At 32.2% G+C, this 21,967-nt stretch overlaps 1 protein-coding gene across 6 annotated transcripts; it reads right to left on the reverse strand.

Annotated features, from left to right (window-relative positions):
- Positions 1-5,005: 5,005 nt before the first annotated feature.
- On the reverse strand, positions 5,006-9,364 carry LOC114196316 (uncharacterized). Of its 6 annotated transcripts, none has more exons than XM_028086922.2 (9): positions 9,209-9,364; positions 8,797-8,919; positions 7,416-7,496; positions 7,237-7,325; positions 7,073-7,147; positions 6,146-6,207; positions 6,017-6,070; positions 5,703-5,891; positions 5,006-5,344 (listed from the first exon to the last, which is right to left on the reverse strand). In XM_028086922.2, exons 2-9 carry the CDS (start codon positions 8,917-8,919, stop codon positions 5,283-5,285), a joined length of 735 nt encoding a protein of 244 aa, XP_027942723.2. In that variant the 5' UTR covers positions 9,209-9,364; the 3' UTR covers positions 5,006-5,282. The 6 variants fall into 6 exon arrangements, with proteins under 6 accessions (XP_027942723.2, XP_085522304.1, XP_085522301.1 ...); XM_085666178.1 differs by having other exon boundaries at positions 5,703-5,912; XM_085666175.1 differs by having other exon boundaries at positions 5,703-5,912; positions 6,017-6,073.
- Between the last annotated feature and the right edge of the window lie 12,603 nt (positions 9,365-21,967).

Here is a 21,967-nt window from a genome sequence, read left to right on the forward strand (position 1 = left end):
AGGCACATATCCATGGTTGGAGATAAGTACATAGTGAATGTGGATGCTCAACATTGCAGCTGTAGGAAATGGCTTCTGACTGCTATCCCTTGCTGCCATGTTATTGCAGCAATAAATTTCATCAATGTCAATGCTGAGGACTTCATACCAATCTGCTTCAGGAGATCCATCTATGAAGAAATATATCAATCCATCATCTTTCCAGTCAATGGTGAAGTCTTATGGGAAAGAACTCCCTACCCTGACGTCCATCCACCACATAAGAGGATCTTACCAGGAAGACCCAAGAAAAAAAGAAGGTTGGAATAGTGGGAGTTAAGAAAGGATAACACACAAATCAGCAAAGGAGGTCATAGAAAAAAAAATGTAGCATATGCAGTTAGATTGGACATAACAGGAATAATTGCCTAGATAAGCCTGTGGATGAGCATACTACAACACCTATTGAGACTGCACCAGATGCTCAAACTGCTAAGAATGCACCAACTGCTGAGAATGCACCAATTGTTGAAACTGCTGAGAATGCACCAACTCTTGAAACTCAAACAACTCAACCACCAAGGAATGAAGTCGAGAGTCAAGCAGCACCACTACCAACACCAGAAGAACCATCTCAGCAGTTTAGAATGAAATTACAGATTAGGAGGAGGCCATGATAGCAGCTACAAACGTCTTAGTTATTTTTTGGAATTTCTAATGTAGAATTCATTATCGATGTACTATATTTTGACTTTCCTTAAACTTCGTTAAATTTCACTTTTGCCAAACATTGATGTAGTGCATTTTGATGAGGATGAATTAATGTTATGAATTTAACTTCTTCCAAACTTAGATCAATTTAATTTTTCCCAAGATTAGATCAATATCACTTACTTCAATGCTCAGATTAAGATGTCATTTTGAACATGTTAGGACTAATATCAACATAATCAAACTAATTCATTTCTTCATTTAACAATAGTACAAAACATATTGAACTTTAAAAGATTACACACAATAACAATATGAATAATACAATAACAAGTGAACCTTATTACTAACTGCAGCCTCTTCTCAGCAACCTTCAATGACTTCTCCAAATCATTAATCTGCCTCATTTTTGTCATGATGATGACATCTTTTTCATCAACACCACCATTTGAAAAAGTTGCAGCCCACATTATTGGAACCACCACTCTGTAAATCAATAAACCAAAAATTAAAACTAATTTATTATTAACACAAAAATAAAAACAAATTGTACCCAAAATTTTCTACCAATATTCTTTGGAGTTCTTGTCATCCTCAAAGTTGTCATCTCTCCGCAACTACAAATTGGGATTAATCCATTTCTTGTTAAACCACCAACAGTGCACGAAGTGATACAACATGATTGCCTCCAACGATTACAACCAGAGGTAAAGGAAGAAGATTGGGACCGTAACATACCTATATAATGGGATTGCAGGAAGAAGAAGATTACAGCAACACCAATTGGGAATGGAGGAACAAGATTGTCAAAACTCACCAACTGCCCAAACATTCCTTACCAAAACTCTAGCTCACTTATTTATTCCCAAATATCTAATTACCACACTTGTACAGTACACGTAACACACCCTAATACAAATTGTGTCACCAATACAATGTTTCGTTAATAATTTAAACAACGTTACAGAAAAGGACCAAATAAAACACGAATTGCGAAAACGAGGACCATTTTAAACATTCGGTAAAAATGATGACCATTTTAAACATTCTGTCAAAATGAGGATCATCCGCAACAAACACTACGAAAATGAGGACCAAAAAGGTATTTAAGCCTATTTTTTAATATTTTTATTTATTGTATATTTTCCTTTCACATGAAAATGTTTAATACTCTCAATTTAAGTATTTAATAGCACAAACCTTTTGTTTACTAAGTAATATAAAAAAATTATTTACTTATTATTATTAGTTTTTGTTTCATTTGAAGAACTCTTTTGTTTTGATAACATTTTTTTTTATTTCTCAACCATTAAGTATATATGTTGATATTTGAAAAGTTTTTTTAGATCTCTAAGGTATTTTTCATCTTATCATACTCTTAATTATACATTTGTTTTTCTTTATGCGATTTCTTTCTATAGTCTCTCAAATTGTTTCAAAACATTTGTTAATTTTTTAATATTTTTATTTGTTGTTTATTTTCATTATGTAGAATATTATTTTGATATATTTTATCTAATTATTTTTTATTTTCTATCTCATTATCAATCATACTGTAACTTTTTCACTATAATTGTATAAATAACTTTTATTTACTACAATATACAAATTTAATGTAATTGTCATGAATATTTTTTTATCACCATCTAACATAATTGAAGTTCAAAAGATACAAGATCTATCTTAAAATTTTATTATTATGATTATTATATGTTCTTTGTATCATTTTGATCAAGTGATGTAATATAACTTTTATTAGTGTATAAAAAATATATTCATTAGAATTTAAAAGATTGAAGTAAACAAACATTTAAAATATATTTTAATTGGAATATTTGTTTTCCTTTTATATTTTTTAAAAAATATTTTTAAATTTTATCAACTAGGTTTCATTAATGTTTGCAAATTTAATAAATGTGTTGATTCTCGTGAAATTTTATTTGGTATTATAATCTAAAATGTAAGCAATTATAATTCAGTTTAAACTTTTATTATGATTATTATTTGTTCTTTGTATCATTTTGATCAAATGATGTATTATAACTTTTATTAGTGTATGAAAAAGAGATTCATTAAAATTTAAAAGATTGAAGTAAACACATATTTAAAATATATTTTAATTTTATATTTGTTTTCCTTTTATATTTTTTAAATATTTTTAAATTTTATCAACTATATTTCATTAATATTTGCAAATTTAATAAATGTTTTGGTTCTCATGAAATTTTATTTGGTATTATAATCTAAAATGTAAATAATTATAATTTATTTTAAAGTATTTGATATCGAAGAAACAACCATCTTCTAATATTGAATATTTTGATAACATTGTGTTTCTTTTACCATAATTTTTTATTATTTTATAAAAAATAATTAAAATTGATATTGAAGTAGTAAGAAAATGGGTAAAAATTAATTAAAATTAATATTGAAGTAGTAAGAATACGGGTATGTGTATGGGTACGAGATTATACCTGTTACCCAGTGGGGATGTGGATGGGACAAAAGTTTGATACCCGTTTGGTTTGAGTATAAGGATGAAGATGAATTTTTTCTACGGAAATGGGTATGGGATAGCAAAACCCATGCCGTCCGCCTCGTTGCCATCTTTACTTGAGATTTTGGATATATTTGTGTGGACTAGTGTTAGATAGTTGATTTTGATGAATGTGAACTACTTGAATATTTAGACTTGGTTTTTATTGAAAATGGTCATTGAATGAGTATTTAAGTGGTAATAGACGGCGAAATGAGAAAAGTTAAGCTAAGAACTGAGTTCTATTATGTTATATTTTCTTTTATCTTATTTTTTTCATTTTAAATGCATTAACTTACCCTTGTTTTTCTTTTTTTTTTCTTGTGTTTGTTTGATTCTTCTTCATATGTAATGATCTTACAATAATAAGTGAGAAGAGGTAGTCACAAATGATGGTAATAACACAGAAGTTGAAGAAGGTTAATGAAAACTATAATAATAATTAATCTTAATAATGATGAATACCATCTTTTGAATATTTGTATCTATCGTAGTCTGTCATTTTTGAAATACTTAATCTTTACACTTATATGTTATTTTGAACTAAATGTAAATTGATCTTAATTATTTCTAGATTTTTTATATGTATGTTAATAATCATTTCTTCAAGTAGCAAACTAAAATTTTAGGTTGTTATACTTATTAAGTACCATTTCAATCCTACATTGTATCCACGCAAGATTTCACTTTTAAATAAAGTAATATATATATATATATATATATATATATATATATATATATATATATATATATATATATATATATATATATATATATATATATATATTAGCTTCAATTACTTTAAACAATAAAATCAGGTATCCTTCCATTCCATAATAATCATAATAAAATTACTATAACCAGCAGAAACACTTAGGCTGGTGGCACCTTTGTGTATCCGCTGTTTGAATTACATAAGAACTGAAAATGAATGTTAATATACTATGCATTAAGTTTGGAATAGTAGCAGTTAGTTTGTAGAAGGTGGAGATAAAAATTGAATTGTGATAACTTTTTGGTAATTTAGTGATTAGATGGTAGTGAAGGGAGAAAAAAGTTGTGACAAAATTCTTATTTATACGCCAGATTGACATGTTAAATAATGTCATAGAAATCAACATATACACAATATTATACACATTTTCTTATGACAATGAATAATGAAGAGAGTCAATGATTGGAAACTCTATGTCGATTAAAATGGAAGTAATACTCATATAGTTGTTAGAAATAATATTTTTTTGTCTTTTAGCTAAGGGGTATAATGCTTTTGGTAATGAAATATCATTTCAATTTCTCTCTCATGCTATTTCTATAGAAGGTTGGTTCTACCTTTAATCAGAGCTTTTTATCTTTCTGGTAAGTTGATAAGTGCTGGTAGAAGTTATTCATTTAAATGAGTAAAAAGGATTAGTTGAAATATGTTTGAGTAGTTTGTTAAAATGGCGAAAAAAAACCAGGTGAGACAAAGATGTCTGAAAAACGTGTAAAGCAAAACATGGTATCCCCTCTCAGATCACATGAATTTATTAGAAATTTTTGGTGCTCACAATCGAAGGTGTTACGCTAAAGTTGATGCAAAATTCAATTTTTTAACTATAGACTCTGCTTTTAGGTGCCAGACTCCTTCCCAAAATTTCAGTATACACAAGAAATCAAATGGCCTCCACTTGCGTGTTTCATCCTTTTCTTTTGAAAATTTTGTAAAATTGAAAAAAATACAATTCCTTCGAGATATACAAAACCAATCACACTAAATCAAACTTCAAGAAAAAAAGAAAAAAAAAACTTTCTGCAATAATTCCTATTAAGAAATTTTACAATTGTGATTTTATCTTTAAACAACCGAAAATATATCTAACTTGACCTACCCAACTAAGCAAAATTAGAGGTTACAGAGGGGGAGGGACGGGTACATAATCAAAACTGCAGGAACATGGCTGCAACATTGAACGCTTCAAATAATAACAAAATTAAAGTAAATCTCACAGGAGAACTAAACAGAGAGGCACCACCTTCTAACTTAACATATACATGATAAGCAACAACAACTTGATCAAGCAGCTACTCCCCGATCCCTTCCACGACCACGGCCTCTTCCCCTTCCACGACCACGGCCTACAAAACCATCAGATAAAAATTATATTAACAGGTCTACCAAGGTAGCAACTAACTAGGATGAGAACTCCAAAAGGCTGATACAAGAAGGAATAAAATAGAAAGGAGGAAATTAGAAAGATATCAAGGAAAACTGTCTGAAATCAAATCAAGTAATTTTCTTCAGTTTCTTTTATAGCCTGACTTTATCAGAGGCGCCATGTAATGCAAACAGCAATAAAATAGGAGTTAAAATCAAATTCATCCACTATGTAACCAATAACCCAATCAAAATGTTATCTGATAATACAATAGTAATTTAAACAATAACTTTCATCAACACGCACGATATCTAAATTTTCTGGACTTGCATGCTTACCACGTGGGGCAGGTGGAGCATCATATTCACCATAGTCATAGTACCCAACTGGCTGGGCACCATATCCTCGTCCTCGTCCCCGAAAAGCACGCCCTCTGGCACGGCCACGGCCTCTTCCACCATAGCCACCACCATAGCCACGTCCACCATCCCAACCATCACCATATTCCATACCTCCATTGTAAATTCCTAAGCATAACATATTATTTCCTAATAAGCAGCTTTTACATTTTAGAGAAACCCCGACTAAAAGTTATAGAAGCATTTTATGATCATTGCATAATATATAACAGTCAATTAGTGAAACAAAGTACCTCTACCCCGGCCCCTTCCACGACCACGCCCTCTTCCTCGCATCCTTGGTGAGGCTTCTACATCAGATCAATATCAGTCAACATTCATTCACTCTTTGAAATAGTAAAAGAAAAAACTAATCAATTCACCTCCTCCCTCTTCATATTCATTTAAAGGTTTTACTTGATCAACTGGAAGAGGAGGTTGGTATCTGCATGAGAAAAGCAAAGTTAAAATCATTCGAACAATGAAAATTGAAAAGCCAAATTTTAGAAAAGCAAAAAATGAAAACTGCAAATTTATAATCATCAGAATCGAATACAATAAAAAGAAATGAAGTTGAATATTTCTATCATTCACATGAAAGTCAAAAAGGTTAAGTAAAACAGCACAATAGAAAGGGTCTTTACTTAAAATCCAGTATCTAACATGCTCCCACATCCTCATTACATTATTGATAATTTTAATTGTAGAAGTCAGATGGCAGGCAAACAAGGAAACATATTAAGTAAAAATTCACAACCGTAACTCTCCAAGCTTAATGAAATTATACAGACATAACACTTAGAAAATAATATAACAACCATTGGTTTCAACTTAGAAGAAATCAAGGGATTTATGACTTCATGTGACAACTTTTAAGACAATTCTCTCAAATGTGTTCTAATAAAAATCCCTTGGTCCTTCAAATTCTTAATTTGATAAAACTACCTAAAGCTTGTGTTCCAATAAAATAGTCATTCTCTATTCAAACAGATAGTAAGATGTATTACAGTATTCCAAAATGTTACAACTATGGTTGTCACAATATCTTAAGCACTTTACTTAGATCCCATAATTTTTAGAACTATAACTATAGAGGAATGTATTACCAACCAATAGATGTATCAATATAAAATCTATATACATAACTGATCGAAATCATAAATGATTGTGATTCATCAAAGAGAATAATGAAACCAATCTTAACTAGATATCTAGCACCTTGACTCATAAATAAGACCTATTAAAATACACGGCATTAAACAGCTACATTCAGAGATACAGATGACAGACAACAACACAGAAGTTCTTACCCTGTGGAGGACGTATCCAGTTCCTTTTTTGACAAGGTAATTGTGATCATTGAAACATGGCGAGTAGTCTCCAAACTGTTCAAGTATAGAACAACCAAAACAATCACTCCTAAACACAAGTTCAGTATATGACAAGGTAGTATATAACAAACAATAATACATACGGAAGAAGGCCCTCTTCAAGTGGTTCCCATGTGTCAGTTATATCAGTTGATCCAATTACGGTATTTTGATGCAAACCAATAATCCTTCTCTGAAACAAATAACAAAACCGTTAGAACTCGCAAAAGTAATATGAATAAAAGCAAATCAACATATTCCATACGGATATTGATCCTCTCACCTTGATCAGTTCAGCAATCATTACAGTCTTATTTATTGCTCGTCCCATTGCTTTGAGAACAATTTCATTGGATTCTTTCTCCTATAGAAAATAGGTGTGGAGCAAGATAATTGTTAAAAATAATAAAAATATATTGGTTTATTCTAAAAAATTTTGGAAATCAAAAAGGAATATTTGTGAATACTGTGGATATCATTTGAAAATGGACAGTTCAGATAGAATCGAATTTTCGATTGATTCGGGTACTTGGAATCCTATGGATGAAGACATGGTTTCTCTGGATCCCATTGAATTTCATTCAGAAGAAGAACCTTATAAAGATCGTATTGATTCTTATCAAAGAAAAACAGGATTAACTGAGGCTGTTCAAACAGGGACAGGTCAAGTAAATGGTAGCAATTGGTATTATAGATAAAATGATATCATGCATGGATCACACCAGAAAAAAAGGGAGAAACCTTATCACCAGCAGAAAATCAATGAAAATGATGAAGTAGAAAAATAGAAATAGTGAGAGATAGGCCCACACAACAGTAAGGCGCTAAGCAGGAAGATTACGCTAACAATTAGATAATTTATATGGTATTGTTCGTTTTTTCAGTTCGTGAAAGGAAAAGTCGTCAAGTTCACAAACAAAGAAGTAAAGGAATATCATCTAGAGGATAAATTTGGCGCAGGCTTACAATCGGGGTAATTTTCATGAATCATATTTCTACAGAGAATTGTAAAAAAATCCATCCTTTAAATCTTATCTCAGAATGACCCGCATAGCATAAGCTCTATTGTTTTATCTATTACATACATAAGTCACGTTAATTTACCAGAATATTTTCTTCATTGGTTGTGCAATTTTTTCTACTTTATGAAGGGTTTTCTAAATTTTTTTGATTGCCAACTGCCAAAAGTTCAGTCCACCCCTCAACATTTTTCTGTTATCAGATTCTTTACCTGTTAATTGTCGATGCTTGTCAATTCACTCCCGTGTAGGGATAAGATTTTCTCGTGTTTTTCCTATGATCATATTTTCAATTACTAGGTTTCAGAACGCGTGTTTGAGAGAGAGAGAGAGATTCCATTTGCGAACCAAGCGCATGCAAAAATATCAAGGGTTCACTAAAACTTCATTCTTAAAAATCCCTCCTTGATGTTATCATTCCAAACAAATTTCAATCTACTAACACCAATTTAAGGCGATCCAGAACAAACAGTGTAAGAACACCACACCACACAGCATTAATCCGATTCGAACAACCCGAGCAATAGTCAATTACATAAACGGCAAGTTCAGGACAATTAATTTGAAAAAAATAAAAAAGAAATGACCCAATAAAAATGCAGGGAGGGGAAGGGGAAGAGAGTGATGGTAGAAGTAGAAAGAAACCTGAAAGAGTGTGGTGGCGTAGGTGATGTAATTCCTCATTCTTCCTTGAGTAGTAACGCGTATCTCGTTCTCGTTTATTGGAGTCTCAGCCTTGGGCTTCTCTACCCTCTGATACCTATCCATCTACAACAGAACGCAAAAGGAAATAAATTTCAGAAACAGAGTGAAAGGAAACTGAAGGGTGGTATGCTATGCTAGGGTTTAGAGAATGATCAAATCTGACATACAGTTAGTTATGTTGTGCGATAGAAGAGGGATAAGATATGATACGATACTCTATATCACTCACTCTCTCACTCTGCTTGAGTTGACAGGTAGGTTTTCGGAGTATGGGTTTGTTTGTTCGTTCTGTTGAATTTTAGATTCAGGCTTGGAATTGAAAGAGAGAGAGAGAGAGAGAAAGCGTGCGTACCTGGTGAGGTGTGGCTGCACTCTGCGTATGGAAAGAAAAGTGTAGTGTACCAACCAAGCAGAGGAAAAAGGCTTGTGAGTAGGGCTATGACGTTGCGGTCTTATCGCCGAAGAGACCGCCAAATTAACCTTCTTCTTTCTTTCCCTTCACACTATGGCCTTTTCTCTTTATTGGACTTTTCTCCTTCTCGGGCCTCCCTGCCTAATCCGGGGCTTCTCCATGCACCTCTAACCTTTTCTTCTGCACTCCAATTTCTTTTCAAATTTCCAACTAATCCTTTGACTTTTAACAATTCAAATTAATTAACTTTTTTTTAGGGGTGGGCATGGATTGAATTTTGAATGATCCAATTCACATACATTTTAGATTCAAATAATTGGATTAGATTTTCAACCCAAATCTATTTTTTTATCAAAACTAGTTCGGATTTTTTTAAAATCCAGATCCAAATATTTGGATCAAGATTTAAATCCAGTCCAGATATTTGGATCAAGTTCAAAATCCAGAATCCATTTTTTATAAAAGAAATTTAAATTGAATTTTCTAAAATTTGTGTCCTTAAGGTTAATATGACTCAATCCGTACAGGTCGTTGGGCACAACTCGTCTGAGTTGTCAGGCCAACCCATTCTAGTCCATCTGAGTCTTCAGGCCTGTCGGGCCCGTTTTGGCCATCAAGTCTGCCTAGCTAGTTCGGTTCTACGGGCCCGCCTAGTCCGTTCAATTCTTCGAGCTCGCTTGGCCAATTCAGATTTTTGGCCCCGCTTGGCCAATTCAAATTTTTGGCCCCGTTTGGCTCGTTCGGGTCTTCGGGCCCGCCTGACCTATTTTGGTCATCGGGCCCGCCTGACCTGTTTTGATCATCGGACCTGCCTGGCCCGTTCGGTCTTTGGGCTCGCCTAACCTATTCGAGTCTTTGGGCCCGCCTAACTCATTAAGGTCTTCGGGCTCGCCTGACCCGTTCGGGTCTTCGAAACCGCTTGATCTGTTCGGGTCTTCGGAATCGTCTGACCTGTTCGATTCTTCGGGCCCGCCTAGCCCGTTCGGGTCCTCGGGCTTGCCTAGCCCATTTGGGTCTTCAGGTCCGCCTATCCCGTTTGGGTCTTCGGACCTGCCTATCCCGCTCGGGTCTTTGGGCCCGCCTAGCTTGTTCAGGTCTTTGGGCCCGCCTAGCTTGTTCAGGTCTTTGGGCTCGCCTAGTCCATTTGGGTCATCGGGCCCGCCTGGCCCGTTCGAGTCATCAGGCTCATCCAAATTTTTCGCGTCGTTGGGCCCGATCGACTCATCTGGTTTGTCAAGCCCGCCTAGCCCGTTCATATATTTAGGCTCGTCCAACCTCTTATGGTCGTCGGGCTCGCCCAACCCTTCAGGGTCATCGGGCATGTTCGGTCCGTAGAGGTCGTCGAGCAAGGTTCGTCTTAGTCTGAATTTAGCCTAGTCTATCTCAACCTTTAGCCTAACCCAACTAAAAATTTAAACTTAAAATTTAGATTGGATTTTTTGGATTATATATATTTGAAAATCTTGATTTATAGAATAGATATCTAATCCATAAAATATATAAAATGTAGATTAGATTGAAATCTATATCCATTAAATGGATTTTAAATGAATTGGATTTTTAATAAAATAGATTTTAAATGGATTGAATCAAAGCAAAAGCGGATTGGATCAAGAAAATTAGATTTTTTGCCCACCCCTACTTTTTCTCTCTCATCTTTGTTATTTAAGTCTACTACCCACCTAATCTCGCAACCCTTATTATTTGAGCATATTATAGGTGGGTCACGGTCTCTCTTACGAATTTTATTTTTCATGATTAAAAGTATATTGAATGTCAAAATTCGATATGCATAATCACAGATTTCGAAATCCAAAATAAATAAAAAAATTAAACTCACCCAAAACATCCGATAGAAATATTAACCGAATATCGAAATTCGATATATGAAAGAAATTTTATGATGTATACCGAATTTTAATTAACATTTTTAACTTATTAATTTTGTTTTTAATTTTTATGTATAATTATAAAACATTTAAAATATACTTATAAAAAAATAATAAAATAATTTAAAATTAATTTAAAAAATATATAATATTTTAAATATCGAATATTGAAATCCATAATAAAAAAATGAAATATGTTTTTTAGAAATTTGACGTTGACATCCTGTGTAGATATAAACTAGATGTCGATATCCAGTAATATAAGTTGAAATCCGTTTCTTTTTTCTGGACGTCCGTATGATTCAAATCCTAGTATATAATCTTTTAACCATTGAGTACATGTATGGTTCTTTGTCTTTTAACCATTAATATTGTTCTATGACTGGATTCTTTTAACTCAGGAAAAATGATTAGGCAGCAGAGGACAAAAGTGATGTGCCAAGAATGAATAGGTCAAAAGTTGGATCGAAAGCTATGCTCTTGTGACACTATTCAATTTCAATCTTAAACCTCCTATATATAAGTAACACACTCCCCTCCCTCCACTTGCATTCTAAAGGCATGTTCTCTTGCATGGATGTAGCTGTTGAAGGGAATAAGCGAGCGCGGATTCATTTTCAAATTGTGTTCCATTGCATAGATGTGGACCGATAAGCGAGTACGGATTTGAGGGATGCACAAGTTTTTTCATCCATTATAAAAGAAGAAGATTAGCGAGTATTATCGACCACATTATCATATTGCCCTCGTTTTTACTTTCACTAACTTTCATACAACTTATCTCCAAATCTACTCACTTTACCCTCTAAATCCACTCAAAAAAACACAAACATTCATTCACCCACCCATGAGATGACAATCATAGTAAAATCAAGAATCAATGTCTTGATCATGCTCACCACTAATATATGAAGAATTGTTTCCAAGAAAGTATCCATATAGTCTAAGAAAGCATGACTAATATTACAAATTTTCTATCATGTTATTCAACAAAATATAAATAAAAAAAACTATACATTTTTGTCATGTTAATTTAGAAAAAAATTGTTTATAAGACGGTTACTTGAGTAATTTACTATAAAGATTATAGTTAAAGATTAAAGTATCAACATATATAACTTGACAATCAAATTAATTAAACATTCAAACTATTCAAATATTATTGAGCAACATTCTAGCATTTAAAAATATGAAATTGTGAACATATATAATAGTAGTAAATAATTATTAAAAAAAAATTTAAAAATTAAAAGAAAATTTAAACAAGTTAAAAAAAATTGTAAAAAAATGTTGGTGGGTTAAGTGAGCCAACCCACCTTCAACCCGGCTCGAACCCATTTAACCCGTGGGTTAAGTGAGTCGGGTTGAGTTCAACCCACTTTTGAAAAAATTGAATTTTTCCCAACCCAACCTGGTTCGAACCCGTGGTGAGCCAGGTTGGCTCACGGGTTGAAACCCATTTTGACATCTCTAACGTTAAGGCAGCCAAAGGGGCTGAAAAACAACTCCATAATGACCTTGAATGGCAATTATCATAGGCATTAAACCCAATTTTCGTTTTTGGTTAATAAACTCTCATTTAGACCTAATTAAAAGGAAAATTGGAGATGATAAAAAGGTTGTGCGTGGCCTTTGATTATACTGCACTTTAGGGAGAGAAAAACCAGAGAGAAACGTGAGATTAAGTGCTAGCCAGGAGTTGAATTGGGGGAGAGAAGAGAAGTTATTCTTTGATCAAAGGAGGAGGCAAGAATTTTCAAGTTTAGCAAAGGAAACCAGGTTAGGGGAGTTGGAAAATCGTGCTTTATTGTATATTATATAATTGCATGAACTGTATGTTGAATAGGTGTATTTGAACTATCTAAATTGTATGAAATTTTACGTTTCTGAAATTTTTCCAGAAACCGCCTGGTGGGTAATGACTGGTCGCTAGGCGACTCATCCTTTCTATGTAAATTTTGGGTTCTAGAAGAAGAACCGCCTGGCGGTACACTCCCGACCGCCAGGCGACGTGGGATCTGTGTGCCAGTTCTGGATTTCTGTTTGAACTGCCTGTCGATGATGAATTTCTGCTAGGCGACACGAACCATTTTGGGGTTCTGGGGCGATTTTGATCATGGCGAAACCAGGGTTATTCATTGAAGGATGGTTTGATGTTGAACTGACGTCGAATTTCATGCTATGGATAAGTTAATTCGAATGAAACAGTGTTAAGGTTGGAAATACTGAGGATTTTTGTTGCTAGACAAATTAGGGTTGTAATTTTAAGGGAAAATTTGTAGGCAATGATTGAAAGAATGCAATTGGGACGAGAATCGTATGCCATGAGGGTGAGAAATGGACTGAAATCATAGTTGCAGCAGGTCTTAGGGTTCATAGAATTTGGAGGAATTGGTGTTCCTGGAAAAAAATGCAGGAACCGCCTGGCGGCTCTTAGTTTGCCGCCAGGTGCCGTACCAGAGTGCAGGATTTGGGGGTTCTTGGTGTGTTTTGGTCGGAAGAAACCATCTTAGCTCATGAATGATATAAGTTTGGGGGTTGGGAATGATCTAACGGAAAAACTGAGGTACAAACTTAAATGGTTTAGGGTGATGCAATAGAATGATCCGGACTCAATTGAGGTTAATGGTATGAATAGAAGGTGCATAGAGGATACTTAACAGAAGTAAAATTGTAAAGGATTGGTGAGACAAGTATTATGTACTTCAGCACATGTATAGGTGAAAGTTCATAGGGTAATTTTGGGTTTGGTAGTTATGGAATAGAATAAGGTATAGAGACTCATGGAATCATGTAATAAGAAATGTGATATCAGTAGTGTTGGAAGAAGACCCTATAACAGTAGTAACTGGCTTGGCATTAACTTAAGGATAAGGAATTCGTGATTAACAATAGTATGGAAATGAGAAAGCTTGATTTGGTAATTGTGATGGTAGTAGTAGAATATGAAATGCTATCAAATTAGGGAGTGATGATTAAACCTCACGGTTGTTAGTAACCATCTAAGTTATAGGATACAGGGATAATGACCAGATGAAAATGATGTGAGAAATTGTGCCAGACTAGAGCAGAAACCAGCAACGTGAAACACTATCATGGCGCTTGGCGGTGATGTGCGAACCGCCAAGCGATAGCGGTGACACATTAGGGTCCCTGGACTTGGGACGCTTGGCGGCATAGAGCTTTCCGCCCGGCGATAGCTGCTACAATAATGGCACTTGGAGCTCGTGCGCCTAGCAGTAAGGGAGGTTCCGCTAGGCGATATCTACAACGAGGATGAATCAGAGGTGGTACGTGTCCCTCGCCAGGCGGTCTGGAAGCTGGTAGTGCCTGGCGGTACGTGTCCCCCGCCAGGCGATTTTGCTGTTGCAGCCTAGAGTTGGTGGATCCTACATGTGTGATCTTCAATGCTTTTGGTGATGCTTCAAAGGTGGGACTGCTGGTGTTCCTTGAGTTGAGCTCGAAATGGCATCCCTCAAGTTGGGCTCGGGATGGCAGATGAACACGAGGAACCCTTGAGTTGAGCTCGGATTGGCGAGTGTTGTCGGTGTGAGTGTGCTGGTTGTGGCCAGTACGGATGAGTCCAGATAGAATGCCCTCCTCGGTAAACAGTTGACGAGTTTGGTAGTCTTGGGACGTTGCAAACTATGTTCGTATTTGGGAACTCCACCTGGCGTTACGGTGTATGATCTGTAACAATGGTTTCCCGCATGTGCTCTGTTGGTTGTGGCCAATAAGTATGACAGCAGGTCATCTTGAAGTACTCACTAGGAGGTGTAGAACGCGAATGTCATGGTTGTGGCCATGCGAGATAGAGTCAAAGGAGAGTATTTCTATAATGTGATTGGGTGATATCTATATATGGTTTTATGTGAGATTAACATATGTATATGTGTTTTATATGTTTAATTTGTTAAGCTCACCCTATCTACTTGTGTTTGGCGATGATCGTATACGCGGTACACGTGAGCATATGGTGTTGATGCAGGTGGTTCTGGTGAGGCTTAGCCACGGAGCAGGGGAGCTTGGGGATTTTATTTTATATTTTTGAATCAGTTTTAACATTTATGTTATTGGAATTTCATTTTATAATGGACGAATATTTGTTTTGGATTTTCATTATTGATATGTGAAATAAAGTTTTAAATTTTCCGCGTTTTGGGAAATGAGATTTTATTAAATGCGACGCAATTAATTATTTTATATTTTATTATTTTTAATCTGTAATATTCGGTCGGGATGTTACATCAATTCCTTGTTTGGGTTTGGGTCATGTCTTATTGTTTTTGATTCCTTGTACTAAAATTATTCCTAACATGTATTTAGGCAAGTGTGTCTAATTAAGATAAATAGTGGTACAACTAAAGGTCAAAATCAAATGGAAGTGTACTATTTTGAAAGGACTCACATTTGAGGAATGGACTATTGGGAAATCAAATATGATTTTGAGTCTCACATTGAGTATAAATGAGAAAATTGAAAAATATGTAAGAAATAATATCCATAAATCCATCGTTACCTTGAGGTTTGAGAAAGAGATGGTGTCAGGTCTCTTATATGAGTTGACTCACAACTGATTGGTATTAAATTTCCCTGTCTATCCTTGATAAGTGTCTATTTTACTTAATTTGATACATGTTTTTTACACTTAAAGTAAATGAATTTTATAAAGCTTTGAGTAAATCAACCTCTTTTGGCTTAGACTGCATAACATTGTATCGAGAATTCGTTTAATGTGAAATTAATATGTTTTTTTATTAAATTACAACATTTTTTGCAAGAATATAGGAGTTATACAATTGAGCTCTATAATTATGGCTAAAATGTTGAAAGGTGGTTTAGGAAAAGTCATATATGGTCTGCATAGCTGAAACATCAAAGCATGGTACTGAAGTCAAGGAGGAAACCCTCTAGTGAAGGAAATCCCGAAGATTGTATCTAGAGAGCTTGAGCTTCACAAAGAAGAGTTGCAGCCTAAAGGAAACCCTCTTAGGAAGGAAACCCATGGGTTGGATCACCAAAGTAGAAGCTTGAGCCATGACAAAACACTGCATAGGAGGAAACCTCTATTGTTAAAGAATTGAGAATGGAGTTGAGCCATACTTATATTTTCTATAAAAATAGAGTGCTATTATGTTTTAGGAGCTCTTCTTTTAGACTTTTTTCTTAAGATTTCTCTCTAAATTTATTGTAACATTTTAAGAGAGTATGAGAGGGGGACAACTACTCCATATGCTTGTAAGTATAATCATCAACATAAGTAGCTAAGCTCTTTTGTATTGAGGTTGAATATAATATATTTTGATTCTCTATATTGTTATTGTTTCATCTATAATATTTTTGTTATTCATTGTTAGTGATTTAGTCTATGCTTTTATGTTTGGATGAACTAATCACTCATCTTGTTTAACTAATTTGGATTGAATTGGAAAACCAATCTTGAATCTAGGGTCCAACCAAGTCATCTAATGTGTTTGAATGCTAGGAATAAATTTATTTGCTTTAGTTGAGTTAAAAGTCTAGTACTTAAAGTAAGGGTTCATGCATTAATGCTTGAGGAATCATCGTTGTGCTTGAGATCTTTAGGTTCTAAACTCAAGAACTTGATTTAGATCCATCTTAGAACTTTCTATGACAATGAATGATTGTTTTGTTTTATGTTAAAACACTAAAAGTGTAGTTGAAGAAGATAGGTGAAACTCAAAATCAATACGCATTTATATATTGGTTATTTTCAATCCTTTACTGCTTTGTTTAAAACCCTAACATTACCATCAACATTATTTTTTTAGCAAGTCATAACATATTTAGATTACTTGAATATTTTCCTAAGTTCTTATGGATATAACACTTGCTTGGTACTACAATTGACTCAATACACTTGCTAAAGGTTAGGAAAGATTCCAATAATCCCCTCTCAAGACCTAACATACCCAAACTCCTATTCTTCAATCTAATGGTCTTCATCGATTTTGAGATGACGTAATACTTACTATGCTATCTCATCAATCATGTGTCTCTTTATAGTAAAATCCCTCAACAAGCTATATATCTTGACCACTCTCTTCTTCCTTTACTCATCCTTGTTGATTTCACCTTCCTCAAAACAATTTCATTTTTGGGTTAACAACATCTATATCCAAGATTTCTCCTTCCATACTAACATGTATCATGTTCCATCCTTGTTCTATATTGTTGTCACATAGCACCAACATAATCACAAATTCACTTATGGTCCCAATTCCTTAGTGAAGGAACCCTTGCATTAAGAACAAGACTCTTTAAACTAATTAAAGCCTCATATTAATGTATGGTATATGTCAAGCAATAGGAGATTTAATTGGATCTAAACACTAAACCAGATGTATATGCTATCTAATGTTGATGAAGTATGATGAGTGATCAAGTCATCAAATCAATGAAAACAAATCAAATAACCAACACGTAAATCAAGAACATAATATATATATATATATATATATATATATATATATATATATATATATATAATCAAACCAAGTGCAGTATAGAGTTTACAAATTACATCCAATCCCAATTGAGGAAGAGGTTGGTTGCTCATAATGATGTATACAACAAAAACATGGAGTAACTTTCCTCTTTCCATAACTTACAAAATATATACAATATAAACCTAAGCTAACTATAGAGTGTCTCTCTCTAAAGTGATTCAAAAAATCAGCATGAAAATAATAAAGACATGCTCTGTATTTATAGAATTTTGAGTGTTGCTTAAGCTCCATTCCAAGTAGGTCAACCATGGAGGTTTCCTTCATGAGTGGATTTTCTCCCAAGCTTGGGCAGTCATCTTGGAGATCAGTCATGGAGTTTTCCGTCCCATGGGGTTTATTGATGCTCAACTGTCATTTTAGATCTCAAGGTTTCCTTGCACTGAAGATTTTCTAAAATGTGGCTCAATGATAATATTGTTGCTCAACCGTAGGCTTGTATTCTAGATCTTCTTATTTAAATTAATCTGGTTGAGTTGCAACTTTGGGGCTTAGCACTAACTTTTTATTTTCCTTCATTTTTCCTGCAAAAATAGCATAAATACATTAAATTCCACTTTTTATTACGTATTCTCTCCTCATTTTGTATTTTAAAACAAAAGGAGTTGTTTTAGTGATTTTTACATTGAATTTATGCAAGATAAGTGTCTAAATGATATGCAATTTTACTAATACTAGGCACTTATCACTTTTTCATTAAGATCTCCAGGAAAAAAAGGTGTTTTTAACATCTAATTTCTTTAGGTGCCAATTATAAGATGCAATTATGGCCAATAAAATTTGAATAATGGAGTGCCCAAGTTATCTTAACCCTCAACATGGCATGCTTTATAGCTTTGAATACTACCATCAACATCATATTTAATTTTACGAACCCATTTACATCTTGTAGTAGTCTTATAAGTAGAGATGGCAAATGAACTTGTCTTTGTAGGTATTGCTTGAAACCATCTTCATTTTGACAAGGAATCCCCGCATTGAATAGTACGGGTATGAATATAGTAATACCTAATTTTTTCAATTAGGTCCGTCTGTCCCCGTTCTTATACTTGTGTCGATATATATCCCATCATCATCTTGTTCCTATTTAAATTACTAAAATATTCATAACTAAGTAACCTAATATATATATATATATATATATATATATATATATATATGTATATATATATATATATATATATATATATATATATATATTTTCTCTTGTAATACTTGGCTTGTTTTATATTTACAAAATCCACACATATATCTCTTAGGTATTTTTCCTATTGTCACAACCTTGATTATACTTTTTTTTCTCTTTGTCTCGTTGTATTCAAATGGTATATTATCAATTTCAATGAATAAAATAGATTTTGTCTCACATTATATTATTTTTACTCTTTAATATTATTATTTATCTTTTTCACATAAAAAAGTTTGACTCTCAAGTGTTCAATCACGTAAGTCATTCATTTACTAGATAATATAGAAACTTATCTCTTTTTATTTTATTTTATTTGATCTTTAATTTTTGTTTTATTTGAAAAGCTTTTGTTGTTAAAACAACTTTCACTATCTTTCAACGGTTTGACTATTCTAATATTTGTAAAGTTTTATCATATCTTTAAGGTATTTTCCATCTTATCATATCCTTAATTATACAGTTTTCCTTTATACAATTTTATTTAATTATGTATCAATTCATTTTGTCTTTTTTACTATTTTTCAATATTCTTATATTATTGTTTAATTTTAGGATTAAATATACATTTGGTCCATATTTGTGTTGTTTTTATTCAATTTGGTCCCTATTTTTGTTTTGTGTTCAATTAGGTCCTTATTTTCGTAAAATTTTGGTTAATTTAGTCATTCTCACTAACGGTGTTTAAATAGTTAACGTTTTTTAACAATACATGACACGTGTCAGCTCCTGCTTTTTTTAAATTTTTTTTAAATTTTTTTAATTTAAAAAAAAAAAATTGTTCAAGTGTCAAGTTACAATTGTATCACGTGTCAATGCTAGTGCCACGTGTCAGTTTGTGGTATTATTAGTTTTTTTTTCAATTTAGTCCCTATATTGGTTATTTTTGTTCAATTTAGTTCCAATTTTTGTTAAAATAAATCAATTTTGTCATTTTTAAATTGACACTAAATTTAATATCTTTTATACAAATTATATTAATATTTTTTCTAAAATTTACATTTGAATTTATTATTTTTTAAATTCAATTATAAATTATTTAATTTAATTATAAATTGAATAAAATTCTTATATTTAAATGCTAAATAGAATATAATTATTTAAAATATTATAAAAATATAATTATTAAATGTTTTTTTCTAATATTTATATACTAAAATACTTTTAAAATTGATATTTAAAAATATTTTAAATATTCAAAATATTTTAGAAAAGTAAACTAGTATTTTTAAAATTAACATTTAAATATAAAAATTTTAGAATTTAATATCTAAAATGCAATAAAAATATTAAATATATTAGAATTAAATGTCAATTTTACAAATATTAATATATATTTTTAAAATTTTAATAATTATATTTTAATAATATTTAAATAATTATATTCTATTTAACAATTTAATCTAAGAATTATATTCAATTTATAGTTAAATTTTATAATTTATAATTGAATTTCAAAAATAACAAATAATAATGTCAATTTGAAAAATTAAATTGTTCCATTTTAACAAAATTTGGGACTAAATTAAACAAAAATAACGAATATAAGAATTGAATTGAACAAAAATAACGAATATCAAGATTAAATTGAACAAAAAGAAATAATACAACCACAAACTCACACATGGCACTAGCATTGACACGTGACACAATTGTGACTTGACAAGTGGACAATTTTTTGAAATTAAAAGAAATTTAAAAAATCAAAAAAATTTAAAAAACTAGGAGTTGACATATGGCATATACTGTTAAAGAACGTTAACTATTTAAACACTGTTAGTAAAAAAGACCAAATTGACCAAAATTTGGCGAAAATGGGGACCTAATTGAACACAAAACGAAAATGTGGACCAAATTGAATAAAAACAAAAAAAATAGGAACCAAATGTGTATTTAAGCCTTAATTTTATTACATAAAATATTGTTTTGAAATTTTTTTTATATAATTATTTTTTTTTTCTAATTATTTCTCATAAGTTTCTCAGAAGTATAATTTTATCACCACAATTGTATAAAATTATTTCATTTACTATCATACAATATGGATTGAAATTTAAAAAAAAAAATGAGAGATTTATGTCTAAATTTAAATTATTATTAGTTTAATATTTTTTTCTCTTTGCGATTTCGTTCAATATAATATTAATTTGTATATAATAAAAGAGATTAGTGAAGAGACATTTGAAATATTTTTAATCTTGGTTTTTTGTTTTCTTTTTATAATTTTTTGAAAATACTTTTTAGTTTTATCAACTTTGTTTCATTATTGTTTGCAAAATTTATAAATATTTCGGTTATGAAATTGTATTTATGTTAATTATGAAGTATTTTATATGATTCTTTCACTTTTATCCAATTGGTATTTGATAGGGTTAAGTATATTTTTAGTCCCCGAACTTTGACTCAAAATTGAAATTCGTCCCTGTCTGAAACTTCGATATATTTTGGTCCCTAAACTTTAAAAATGAATGAATATAGTCCTTTTAACCCAATTATGTTAACTTTTTTTTGACGTGTCAAACGATTTTCATATTAGTATTGAAATTTTTTACATTGTTTAACACATTCTTGGTTCAATATCTACTGAGAAATATGTTCGACACTTCAAAAAAGTTAACATAATTGAGTTAAAAGAACTATATTCATTCATTTTTAAAGTTTAGGGACCAAAATATATTAAAGTTTCGGAGAGGGATGAATTCCAATTTTGGGTCAAAGTTCAGGGACTAAAAATATACTTAACCCTATTTGATATTATTATTTGGAAACCAAATCGTTAGACTGAAGGTTAAGCAAAGTAGACTCAAGCTTAAAGTCAAATCAATTTAGATTGAACAGTAGTTTAAGAAGAATTAGCCTTGGCCAAAGGATGAGATGTGTCAACCTGAGCCAAAAATTGAGACAAGTCGATTGGATCCAAGGTCGAGACAAATCAACACGAATAAAAGGTCGAGATGAATTAATCCGGACCGAAGGTCAAGTCTTTTTAGCCCATGTCAAAAGTCGGGCCAAAGGTCTTGTCGAGTAAGACAGGGTTGAAATTTGAGTTAAGTCGAATGAGCCTATGTTCGAGTCGAGTCAACCTGAACCGAAGGTA

The sequence above is a fragment of the Vigna unguiculata genome, chromosome 9, assembly GCF_037176805.1.
Source record: "Vigna unguiculata cultivar grain cowpea cultivar isolate G323 ecotype 2 chromosome 9, ASM3717680v1, whole genome shotgun sequence".
NCBI lineage: Eukaryota > Viridiplantae > Streptophyta > Magnoliopsida > Fabales > Fabaceae > Vigna > Vigna unguiculata.

Coding starts and splice junctions, on each gene's coding strand:
- LOC114196316 (XM_085666175.1), bottom strand. CDS start 8,919: ATGGATAGGTATCAGAGGGTAGAGAAGCCCAAGGCTGAGACTCCAATA. Junction 6,208..7,072: donor CTGGATACGTCCTCCACAGG/GTAAGAACTTCT, acceptor TTTCTCATGCAG/ATACCAACCTCCTCTTCCAG. Junction 5,913..6,016: donor TGGAAGGGGCCGGGGTAGAG/GTACTTTGTTTC, acceptor GCTGCTTATTAG/GAAATAATATGTTATGCTTA.